Source organism: Neofelis nebulosa, chromosome 2 (genome assembly GCF_028018385.1).
Source record: "Neofelis nebulosa isolate mNeoNeb1 chromosome 2, mNeoNeb1.pri, whole genome shotgun sequence".
NCBI classification, from domain to species: Eukaryota; Metazoa; Chordata; class Mammalia; order Carnivora; family Felidae; genus Neofelis; species Neofelis nebulosa.
The window spans coordinates 60535287-60547521 of NC_080783.1; the positions used below are offsets into that span (position 1 = coordinate 60535287).

A 12235-nucleotide genomic window follows, 5' to 3' on the forward strand; every position below is an offset into this window, starting at 1 on the left:
ACCTGTGAAAGAGACAAGATGCCAAGTGGCCAGCAAGATACCAGAAAACCAGGATGATGTGGTGGAGCCTGGGGACCGAGGGAGAATGGAATCTGAACAGGGAAAGTCTTACTCAAAGTCAGAGCGATGGGGAATGTTAACGACGGAGTCTGGTGTTGGCTGGTCGCTGGAGATTTTAGATGGTTTGAGTCCAGAGGCGTGGGGCAGAAGCCAGAATCTAGGGGCTGAAGAGTGACTGGGGGTGAGGAAACAATAGCTCACATCACTTGGGTGCTTACTCTATGCCTGGCACCCGCTAAACACCTGATGTGTTTTGCTTCCTTTAATCCTCCCAGCAATCTTGTGAGGAAACCGAGGCACAGAGAGGTTAAGTGCCTTGCCTGAGGTCACACAGATAGGAGACAGCACAGCTAGGATTTCAACTGGAGGACTCCTCATGAGCCAGTCATCCTTACCTCAGCCAGGAAAGAAAAATCAAGCATAGGGGAGGAAAGGAAAGGAAAGAGAGCCCTTGTCTTCCTGCTCGCTCCCCACCCCAAGGACAAAAGAGAAACAGAGACAGGGCGGAGGCTACACAGGAACTGTGACATGGAGGGCGAGGAGTGTGAGGAAGTCCCCTTACAATCTTGGTCAAGCGGGGAGGGGGATCACCTGAGAGTGACAAGGCTGGCAGTCAGTGGGGACTGGAGGAGCTACAGAGAGGATTTGAAGGGTGACTGTCACTCAGAAGACCCTGGTGTGGGGGGCGCCTGGGCCGCTCAGTTGGTTAAGTGTCCGGCTTTTGATCCCAGCTCAGGTCTTGATTTCAGGGTCTTAAGTTCAAGCCCCACGTTGGGCTCTGCACTGGGTGTGTGAAGCCTACTTCAACAACAACGACAACAACAACAACAACAACAACAACAACAACAAAGAAGACCGCGGCGTGGAGGCTCTACCTGGTTCATCTCGCTGTCTAGCTGTTGAAGTACCACAGCTCCAAAAACCTCAGCCCTGGGCACCTTGCCACCCGTATAGGCTCAAGGGCTGTTCGAATAAGGGGACTCGGCAACGAGCAACTCCTAGGGCCAGTAACAAGCGCTCAAGACGTGCTCCCGACACGCGGGAACAGACAGACTCAGGACTTCTTTGAGTCTAGTGGACACTCATGAGAAGAAAGTACCACAGAGAAAAACTTCCCGTTTTTTGTGATCAGCCAGAGACTGGTCGCATCAAAGGCCTGGAATTTAAAGAGGCCGTGATTTACAAAGAATAAATAATGACTCACGCTGCTTCTCTCCTTGACCAAGAGCATCAAAACAAAAAGAGGTGGGGCTCTCAGGTGTCTAGATGTGGCTGAGACAAACACAATTCATAAATCCCGTTTTACAAACAGCACAGAAACACTAGAATTCACCATAAAATGAAGAGATTTTGGGAAAGCGTTTGAAGTATGAAGTTCCATCTGGTACCAAAGCACACCTCCTTCTAGCAGGTCAGACCACAAAATAATATCGTATTAACAGTTTTTTTTTTTTTTTTTTTTTTTAACATTTTTTATTTATTTTTGGGACAGAGAGAGACAGAGCATGAACGGGGGAGGGGCAGAGAGAGAGGGAGACACAGAATCGGAAACAGGCTCCAGGCTCCGAGCCATCAGCCCAGAGCCTGACGCGGGGCTCGAACTCACGGACCGCGAGATCGTGACCTGGCTGAAGTCGGACGCTCAACCGACTGCGCCACCCAGGCGCCCCTCGTATTAACAGTTTTTAAAAATGACTCAAGTGTAGGCTGGCAAGTCTGTTTAGCCACACGAGAGTCTGATGACTTACTCTGTCACGCTGGTGTAGGACATATTTTTTGTCACGTAAAAACGCATAACGCACAACGGACTTTTAGAGGCAAAATGTTCACATTTTTCACTTACTGTCATTGTTAGAGCCCGTTTCCATAACACCATAAGGAGGAGCCAGCAGTCCTGCCATGTACTGTCGATATTTCTGAAAGACAAAATTGTCAACTCAATGCACAGATATTGACTCACGTGGGGCATTCATTTATTTACACAATAAAAAGCAGAAATGTTGGGTGTCAGGAAGCATCTGACTCGAGTATTTATAGAGCCATGAAACGTGCTGTCTGGCATCCGTGGTCTAAAATAAAGATGCTGTGTTATAAGAGGTCTTCCTGGATGAGACAGAAAGTGCCCCCTGCCCCCGCCCAGGCAGGGGTACTATTCCAGCCAGTTCATTTAAGTACTCGTTACTGACTAACCCAACTGCATGGGCTTCTACCCTCCCTCCACCTCTTGCCCTGCTTCTCACTCCAGCAAACACATGCTTGGGTTTTTGTGGAAGGCACAGACACTTGGTTTTTATAGATGCAGATACAAATAATTGTGCTGCCTTCTTAATAGGTGAATGGTACTGAATCAGCTTTCTTTCAAAGTAAAAAGAAACGCATCTCTGGAAAACGTCAGTTTTGAAAGAAGCTGATTCGCTTCCATTTACCTGCTTCTTTTACTCTGTACACCTGCCCGTTACGTGACCCCTACAGAACTTTCGGTATGTTGTCAAATAGAATGGTTTGACTTCATTTAGGACTATTTGGATTCCTCTGAATTGAATCCCCTGGCTTTCGGTCCAGGCATGCCTTAAAACCTGGGGCTCAGTGACATCGATGAGCCCCCAGAGTCTGTGCTGTTTTGAAGGAATAAGGCTTGGTGAGCAGAAAGCCTTTTAGACCATCCACTGAGAGAGGGATGACATTTACAAAGAATGGAAAATAGACATTAGACACATCCTGTCTTCTCAGGTAATAAATACAGCCTCCTCCCCTCTCAGAATGAAAGCCAGGCAATTTTATTTATTGCATGGTGTCATGTATATTTATGGTTTATAATTATGATGACACATAAGTGTTAAATGGCATCAAAAGAATCAACACTCTATAATGTGTTTGTGGGTTACACAGACGTCAGCAGAAAAGCCTTCATCTGTAGCAATGGGCAGCTGGCGACATGCAATGTTTGAGCAACCATCTGGCCCATTTGGTAGATGTGAATGGTGTTTGTAATGTAACATTGATGATTTCTCAAAAGAGCCTTCTTCTAGTCAAGATGTGACTAGCTTTTTTTCTTTTTTTTAATCCTTTTTTCTTCTCACTCTGAAGCAACTATACTAACACCTGCATGCAAACATTAAAAATCATGATTTTCCCTGTCTCTGAGTTAACTAATCACTCAAACATACCCACAGGACTAATCTATCACCCTGAATTCCTGACATTTCCTTTGATAGCTTCTCAGTTCTGATTCTCTTCTTTCTTATGACACCATCCACTCTTCTTCCTCATGAGAGAGCACTGATTAAACACATTTCTGGGCATGATATTATGCTGGACTCCAAACAAAACAGGCTCACAGAGAGCAGATGGGGACTGGTATGTGTTCTAAGAAGGTTTTGTGACCCCCCCCCCCCCACAGCCTTTTGAGTTCTTCTTCTTGTTAGCAACTCCTTACCAGGCTCTTAAAAGAAATAATCCATGTTAAGTTAAAGGAGCAATCTGCTTTGCTTATAAATGTTGTTTCGGATGCAGCGGATGTTCTTTGTCTCAGGCACCTCTATGCCAGTTCCCATGAGCTCCACGGAAGCACCCCCTGACCCCTAAGTGAACAGGCCTTTGCCTTCTTTCAGCTCCATAGCACTTGGTCTGTTGCTTGTTCGTTCATGGAGCACATCATTATGGCTGTTGCTCCTGGTAACAGAAAATAGAACAACCCTCTGGAGAGCAGAAGGTGGGCTAGTTTTCAGGACATGCATGCATTAAACACCTACTATGTGCAGACAATGTCCCAGGCACTGGGCTTCCTGCAGAAAATAAGCAGACGGGCCCTTTGCACTTATGAAGTGTCTATCTCCTGCAACCATATATAGAGCACCATGGCTTACGCCTAATATGAACTAAACACTTATCTGTCGAATTTTAGAAATTTTATGGAGAATTTCAAACATATATAAAAACAGAGTAACACATACCTAACATCTAGCCTCAATAATTATTAACTCATGACCAATGTTGTTTCCTCTACACTCCTATCCACCCGCCCTTTCCAGAATTATTTTGAAGCAAATCCCAGATATCATATCATTTGATCCATAAATATTTCAGATACATCAAACAAAACTACGATGTCACTATCACAACTAAGAAATGTAACATTTCCATAATATCCATTTGATGTTCAAATTTATGTTTCATAAATGTCATTGCTGAATTGAATTTATAAAGTACTTCAATAAGACAACATCGGTCTTAGTAGAACAACTTTTGGCATAGCGGAGATTGCAAAAACAGGGTTGAAATATTAATACCTACACATAAGAAGCCAGCCTTTCAAAATTGATGGGACACTTTTTAGAAAACATCTGCATAATCAGGGAAATTGATTTCTTGTGTAGCACAGTGCAGAGCACTCTATACCAATCAGGATAAAAACAGCTCACGGAAATAAAACCTGTGCCAGAAAATTGGGACTCCTAAATGATTTGCATATAATCTGCATACAGCTTGGTCTTTGGGCAGCATGTCATCTTCCAAGCACCACTTAAAAAAACAGTCTACAAAAGAACCTGTCGTCTGAAAAGATGCTGAACCTCATTCACGACAGAAAGGCACATTAAAACTACAGAGTGCCATGTCCTTTTTTACTTGTCAGACTTGGCAAAGCTTCAAAAAATTTACTAACGTACAATTGGTGATCTCAGACATTGCTTACGGGAATGTAAAATGATGCAACCTCAGAGGAAGGCAGTTTGGAAGCATCCATCACATTTAAAAATCTGTATCTCCTTTGAGGAAAGACCCTCCCTTAGAGGGCAGAAATAGGACCTCCTGAAATACCTGAATACATAGGCAGACAGGCATATCTGTTGGTAATAGCAGACAAAATAACAGCCTCAAACAGAAAATAACTCAGATGTCCACAAGTAGATGGCACCTGGGCTACTTCCTGATAAGTAAAGATGGGTTATTTCCTGATGAATAGATGATGTTGGAATATTATGCAGCCATGAACGAAGCAGCACTACCTGCTGATATAGAATAGTCTCCAGGGGTGCACGGGGGGCTCAGTTGGTTAAGCGTCTGACTTCAGCTCAGGTCATGATTTCACAGTTTGTGAGTTCGGGCCCCGTGTCGGGCTCTGTGCCGACAGCTCGGAGCCTGGATCCTGCTTTGGATTCTGTGTCTCCCTCTCTTGCTGCCCTTCCCTTGCTCATGCTCTCTCTCCCTCTCAAAAAATAAACATTAAAAAAAAAAAAAAAGAATGATCTCCACAATATATTGTGAAATTTAAAAAAGGTGAAACACAGCACTGTATGCTACCATTCTGTGAGGATAAACGAATACATGTGCATATGTGAATATTTATAAGGATTTGTAAATGCATAGCCTATCTCTGGACACATACACAAGAAAGTAGTATGAACGACTGCCTCTGGGAAAGAGATCTAGGTGGCTGAAGGTCACATGGGAGAGGGACTTAGTTTTCCCTGTTCATCACCCACTGTGGCTGTCTGCCTGGGGCCAGACTGGCGGCGCTGGCTTGCAGTGGCATACAGAAAGGGATAACCACGGCAGTGGAATGAGCAGACAGCCCTTCTCTCTTAAACATGTGGAGTTGGGAATAATTCGCTTTGACTATAAAATCTTTCAGAGTGGGGAAATGGAGGATTCCCTAGGGTGCGGAAATGGGCTACCTTTTATCGCGCTTATTGGTGCTCAAGTGATGAATTGAAAAACGAGAGATGAATGGATTAGTAAACCTAGATTGTGGGGTGGTTGGTCTCTTCATAGACATTTAAAGCCATGCCATGCTTTCTGAGTAACAGACTGAAACTGAAGGGAATTCACCAAGACTCCCATATGAAAGTCAGCACAAGGTCAGCTTTAACCTGAGTCAGCAGCTCTCCAGAGGTGACCCAGCACCTCTGGAACATGGTGTTTATGGTGTTTACTCAACATCACTCGCACATGCCTCCCACACCCTGGCTGCTGGGGGTGTGCAGTGGCCCAGTTCAGTCCCTTGACAATGTCCTCCTGGGGCCCCGGTTGACCTCTCCCTGCAAAACCTTTCCCTGGACCCCAACACATTCTAACACATCAATAATTGAAATGCCCTCACTCAATCATTTTATTTTATTTTATTTTATTTTATTTTATTTTATTTTATTTTATTTTATTTTATTTTATTTTTTTAGGCTTCCACCATCACTCAATCATTTTAAAATCACCACATGCACCTGGGAAAGAGCTATACCTTTAACTGCCACAGACACAGATCCTCACTGTGTAAGGGCCCTAGCTGGAGGATTGTTCAACAGTTCCCACTCCCTAGCCCTGCATGAACTCTGAGGGCAGTTAGGAAATCAGTTATTCACATGACAAGAGAACCACAAGGGTCTTCCAGGGTCTTAGAAGAATTCGGTAGGACTCGTTCTTAGGATCTGCTCCTGGCTTTGTCACTAGTCATCTGGGTCAATCTGACAAGTCTTCTGAGCTCTCTGACTTCAATATCCTCCATAAAGTGGGTGCTCTAAATTAGATCAAGGGTTCCTTGGGAAGAACTCTGGTGGGTTGGAGGACCCTCAGGCAAGGGTACCATGCAAACAAAACCTCAGCCCCTATGGCAACTAGAGTGTCTTCCCTTGTAACTGTTTTATAAATTAGAGTTCTAAAAGCAATTTCATCTGAAAGATGACTTTCGCTTCTAAAAAATAAAAGTTTACAAATCACAAGACTAATCCCTGAACTTCCAGCCAGAGATGTCACTCAAAGATCTCTGTAAAGAATCAACAAAGACCAATTTAGGATTTGTCTACGAGGTATTAAGGATTCTACCCTCTGTTAGAAAGACTCCTATGGTTGAGAATTGGCCGAGTGACAGGTTGCTCTGTACCTGAAAGGTTTATCAACAAAATTGGTACTGAGAATTTAACAGAGATGCACCACAGTGCATTGTGCACCGTCTCAAAAGGTGTACAGAGCCCTGGAATGGAACACAGCAGGGCAAAAGGGGGTGCGAGAGGGGTTAAGAGAAGCTCTTCCTGGAGCTTACATTTTATTCTATGTCAAGTAGTTTAAAGGATTACTTTTATACTTTTATATTATGGAGTAGAAAGCTAAATTTGCATAAATTTTAAAGATTAAAGCATGAGACTTCAAAGAAATTTTGAGCTTGCTGCTGGCTACTTCTAGCTACAAAGGGTCTAGACCCCAGGCAGTATGTATTGATTTCCTCTGCATTTGGAGAACTTCAGTGGAAAAAACCAAGAACCTCTGATGTTATGAAAAGCACGCAGACATCGGAATCGTACAAGAACCAGGTCTTAATTCTGATCCTACCACATGCTACCTGTGTAAACTTGAGGAAGTTGGTTACTTCAGTTGCCTGGGTGAAGAGTCTCATCTTTCAGGACCATTGGAAGGATATGAAATAAAATCTATAAAAGTGCCCAGCGCATATTAGGCACTTAATAAATACTTGCTGCTGCTGATAACAGCAACAACAACAACAACAACAATGACAACAACAATGCAACCAAGGATTAATCAAGATAATCACACTATATTTGATATGCTTCCCAAGCAGATACCGTTCAGCTTTAGCAAAGAACATTCTCTTCATGACAATTTCACATTACTGAGGATGTGGATATACATAATGTAAAGACCTATAATACATCTATTGACCGGTCTGTTAAATAGGGCTGTGGAGAAATAGGAATTTAAATAATAGACTTTCTTAAATAATTTTATAGTATACTGCCTATTTTTATACCCACATGGTAAAACTGTCCAAGAAGAAAGAAAGGGCACAAGACAGTAAGCCCAAAAATAATTTCACAAAAATAAGTAAAGCCTTTTACCCATCAGAACTGTTTTATAGTCAAAGAGTATTTTTTATTTTTGTGTGTTTTATTTTTTTATATAAATACAATTTATTGTCAAATTGGTTTCCATACAACACCCAGTGCTCATCCCAACAGGTGCCCTCCTCAATGCCCATCACCCATTTTCCCCTCTCCCCCACCCCCATCAACCCTCAGTTTGTTCTGAGTATATTTTTTAAAAATTAATCTGTAACTTACAACTGGCCAGTTTATGAATTCACATCAGTGTCTGTGGCTGAGAACAGAGGGAAGAGGGAAGGCAGTGTGAGGGGTATGGCATCCTGGGGCTTGTGAGGTCAGATGCCTGTCTCTAAATCCAGGTGGAGATGTGCTAAAGGCTACATGAATATGTATTTTTAAAATTTTTTATTTGAAAGAGAGAGAAAGCACAAGGCGGGAAGAGGGGCAGAGGGAGACAGAGAGAATCCCAAGCAGGCTCCACGTTCAGTGCGGAGCCCAACGTGGGGCTAGATCCCACAACACTGGGATCAGGACCTAAGCTGAAATCAAGAGTCAGATGCTCAACCAACTGAGCCACCCAGGTGCACCAAGCTACACTAATATTTTGAAGAAGACACAAAAGATGACAGTCTCAGGTTAAACTCTGGTTTGTCTCTCAGCCAACTCATGGCCCCCTCACTGAAGAAAGCTGACTGGAAAGCAGGTAGAACCACCCGGTGGAAGGGGGTCAGGGAGTAAACCCAGCTCTGCTCTGTAAGCCTTGAGTCCCAGGCCGGTGCTGCTCCCATCCAGAGCTAGGGCAACTTTTTTTTCTAGTTTGCACAAAGGCTCTGTATGAGCCAGCTGTAGTCCAGGAGCCAGAATACAAAAGTGGAGTGGCATCTGCTGGGGGAGGAGGCATAACAGAGCCATGTCTCAGTTTACAAAGCAGGACTAACAGAGAATAAAGAAAGTCTGGCAGCTTGAACCCTAGCTGGACCCACTAGGGTCCTAGACAAGAGAAAATGGGGTCCTAGTGGAGTATGATTCCCAACCCTGGAGGTGAAGGTCTTCCTGACACACTGTGAGGCCTTGTCTGAGGGTCTGCCAGCTGCTGCCTGCTGCCACGACCTACCCAGGCTGCTAGCAGGAGCCCCCACGGGGGGGCCAGGGCGGTACAGGACTGTCACTACACTCCTGCCTGGCCAGAAGCAGCTAGGCCGAGATGCTGGGCACATCCTTTCCCAGCAACAGTCCCTCTGTCCCCCCGCCCCTCTGCCTAGGAGATCATCAGGTTGCAGGGAGAGCACAAGTAGCATCCTTAGGCTGGGATATCAGTGCTAGAAAAGCATTAAAAACAGGAAGTCATAAGGATGACTGATAGGCATTGCTGTGAACACCCAGGGGAGGGGGATGTGTTCTGAACAGGAAAGCACTAATAGGAGCTCATGGTAGAGGTGTGTGTGGAGGGGGCCAGGATTGGGGCAGAATAGAAGAGGGCCACTCTGGGGGTCTGAGGCTATATATCCTGTCATAACATCCCACTCATTACATCTGCACTGGGTTCTGCCAACCTAGTAAAGCCGAGTTTGTAAAATGTAATGACAAACAAATTACCTGTACTTTCTCTGAAAGCATTAGGAGTATTTGGGAAAGGAGCTTACAATAGGGATCTAACGTTTAGGCCCCCTGTTTTTGGTTTCTTGGTAAGAATTTTTCATGACTTCTGTATTGTGTGCAATATGTGATGTGAAACTGGCCATGGCACATTGCTCTAAAATCTCAGAGAGCTAGAGAATTCTCAAACATAGGAAGAACAGGAAAGAAGGGGAAAAGCAAAGCAGTTGTAAATGGAAACCTTCAAGCAGAATTTTTCTGTTTACCCTTTTAAAGCTGTTATTGCTTCTCCCACAGCAGATCACTGGCTGGACTGAGTTTACCTCTTATGCCAAGTTATTTTGTTTCCCTGTTTCTCGATTTCTATAGCATTCGCATAATAGGACTCAAAGAACTTCCATCACCATGTCTTCAAAGATATTTAATTATATCCTTTGGTCCTAAGATAGATATTTCTAAATGGAAGCAAAATTCTGCTTGCCAACTCCTGGCCATTTTTAATTCACGACTAACTTGCCAAGAGCAGTAGTTTGGAGTGTGATAATCACAACGATAGTCCTAATAGAGAAAATTTCCAACCCTGAGTCATTTAGAGTGCTAGGCTAAAGCCCAAGCAAGATGACCCTGCAGGCAAGCAAATAAAGTCTCACTCAAAACGCACCTGTTTGGGGGCACCTGGATGGCTCAGTCGGTTGAGCGTCCGACTTTGGCCCAGGTCATGATCTCACGGTCTGTGGGTTCAAGCCCCACGTCGGGCTCTCCAATTCTGTGCTTTCCGATTCTGTGTCTCCCTCTCTCTCTGCCCCTCCCCAACTCATGCTCTATCTCTCTCTCTCTCTCTGTCAAAAATAAATAAACTTAAAAAAAAACGCACCTGTTTGAAATTCTCTCTCCCACTGGTGGATGGTAGAGGGTGGGGCAAATTCAGATTACAGAGTCAGGACACAGACACAGAACCTGAGGCTGAGGAGGCTTGGGGGTAAGGCGCAGGGGGCATGGAGAACAGCCCTCCAGGTAGAGGGGGTACAGGTGTGATATTAAGAGACCAGGCCAGGTGGGACAGAGAGTCAGGACAGGGGCTGGGGAGAGGGGAAGGCGGTGAGGCTGAGCAGTGCAGGGACTGAACAGGTAAGGCCTTTCAGGTCACAGTGAGGATTCTGAACAGCACCCTCATACCACACAGAGTAGTTTAAGTAGAGAAATGACAAGAACAGATAGGTGTCTCTAAAAGATCATTTTGGCTGTTGCCTGGAGAATGTTTTTCATGGGAAAACAAGGAAGGCATTGGGCCCTTAAGGGAGAGACAGACCTGAAAGTGAACTTGGAGGAGAGGTAAGAGAAGGAGATGTGAAGTAGGGGGTAAAGGTACTTACTTCATTCCTAGGGGTGAGGCAATCTCCAACTACCTACGGTCAATGACCTTAAAGGCTCAGATTTCTTGTTCAAGCACATTCAACACTTCTATACTTTGTTTTTCCCAAATATATTTTTTTAATTTTTTAAAAATGTTTATTTATATTTGAGAGAGAGAGAGAGGGAGTGCACAAGCAGGGGAGGGGCAGAGAGAGAGACAGGGACAGAATATGAAGCAGGCTCCAGGCTCTGAGCTGTCAGCACAGAGCCCAACGCGGGGCTCAAACCCATGAGCTGTGGTTCATGACCTGAGCCGAAGCTGGACGCTTAACCGACTGAGCCACCCAGGCGTCTCTCCAAATCTTTTTTTTAATGTTTATTTATGAGAGAGAGACAGAGTGAGAGCAGGGGAGGGGCAGAGAGAGAGGGAGACACAGAATCCGAAGCAGGCTCTAGGCTCTGGGCTGTCAGCACAGAACCTGATGTGGGACTCGAACCCATGAACCATGAGATCATGACCTAAGCCGAAGCCAGATGCTTAACCAACTGAGTCACTCAGGTGTCTCAACACATCTATACTTTTAATATGACTAAAAAGTTTGGGGATTTCTGGGGGCTCACTGGAATGATTATAATTTAAGTTAGTGCATGCTCTGCATATTTGAGTAATTAAATTAGCCGTGAATGTCTCTTAGGGAAACACAAATTGAAAGCAAGACACACACACAGTAGGTCAGTGCTACTTAAATGAATCATAAAATACTCTGTTGTGGAGCTATTATTGCATAGTCCATTCTCATAGCTCTCTTTTCACTGAGGCTGTACCTACTCCATCTAATGTATAAGTATGACTATGCATGTTGAAAAAATAGCCTCTGCCTCCTTGTTTATAGAAAAAACAGTTGGTTGACATTTTATTTAAGCATATGACTCTTTAAGGGTGGTGGATATTAATATACTCTGAATTAGAACAATCAAGCCCAGCACTTATGAAACTAACAAGACTATCAGTAATACATATATCATGGAAACATGCAAATTCCAAGAAAGTGCTTAAATGTTGATCATACAGCATTAGGATGCACTGATCATTTAAAAACCTAAAATAAAGGATCATTTCACAGTAACAGCCTATGACTGTCATCCCATTAGAGCAAACTACCAACATTTTGCTTTTGCTTTCTGGGTCTACAATATACCACACATAGGGGAGTAGACAGAGCAAGAGGGAGATAGTAAATAGTAATTCAATGGGTGCTGTGGTCTGGATGTATCCCCCCACTGCCCAAATTCCTAAGTTGAAATCCTAACACCTAACGTGATGGTGGGGGGACTTTGTGGGGGTTCTTAAGTCATAAGGGTGGAGTCCTCACAAATGGGGTCAATGCTCTTCTGAG

At 44.2% G+C, this 12235-nt stretch overlaps 1 protein-coding gene across 10 annotated transcripts in view; it reads right to left on the minus strand.

The window, feature by feature from the left end:
* Positions 1–12235, minus strand: part of RAPGEF4 (Rap guanine nucleotide exchange factor 4) — a 290928-nt gene that overhangs the window by 125613 nt on the left and 153080 nt on the right. For all 10 annotated transcript variants that reach the window (XM_058713839.1, XM_058713831.1, XM_058713846.1 and 7 more), the window contains one exon: positions 1904–1976. In XM_058713839.1, coding sequence (XP_058569822.1) covers positions 1904–1976 — 73 coding nt within the window. The remainder of the gene's footprint in view (positions 1–1903; positions 1977–12235) is intronic.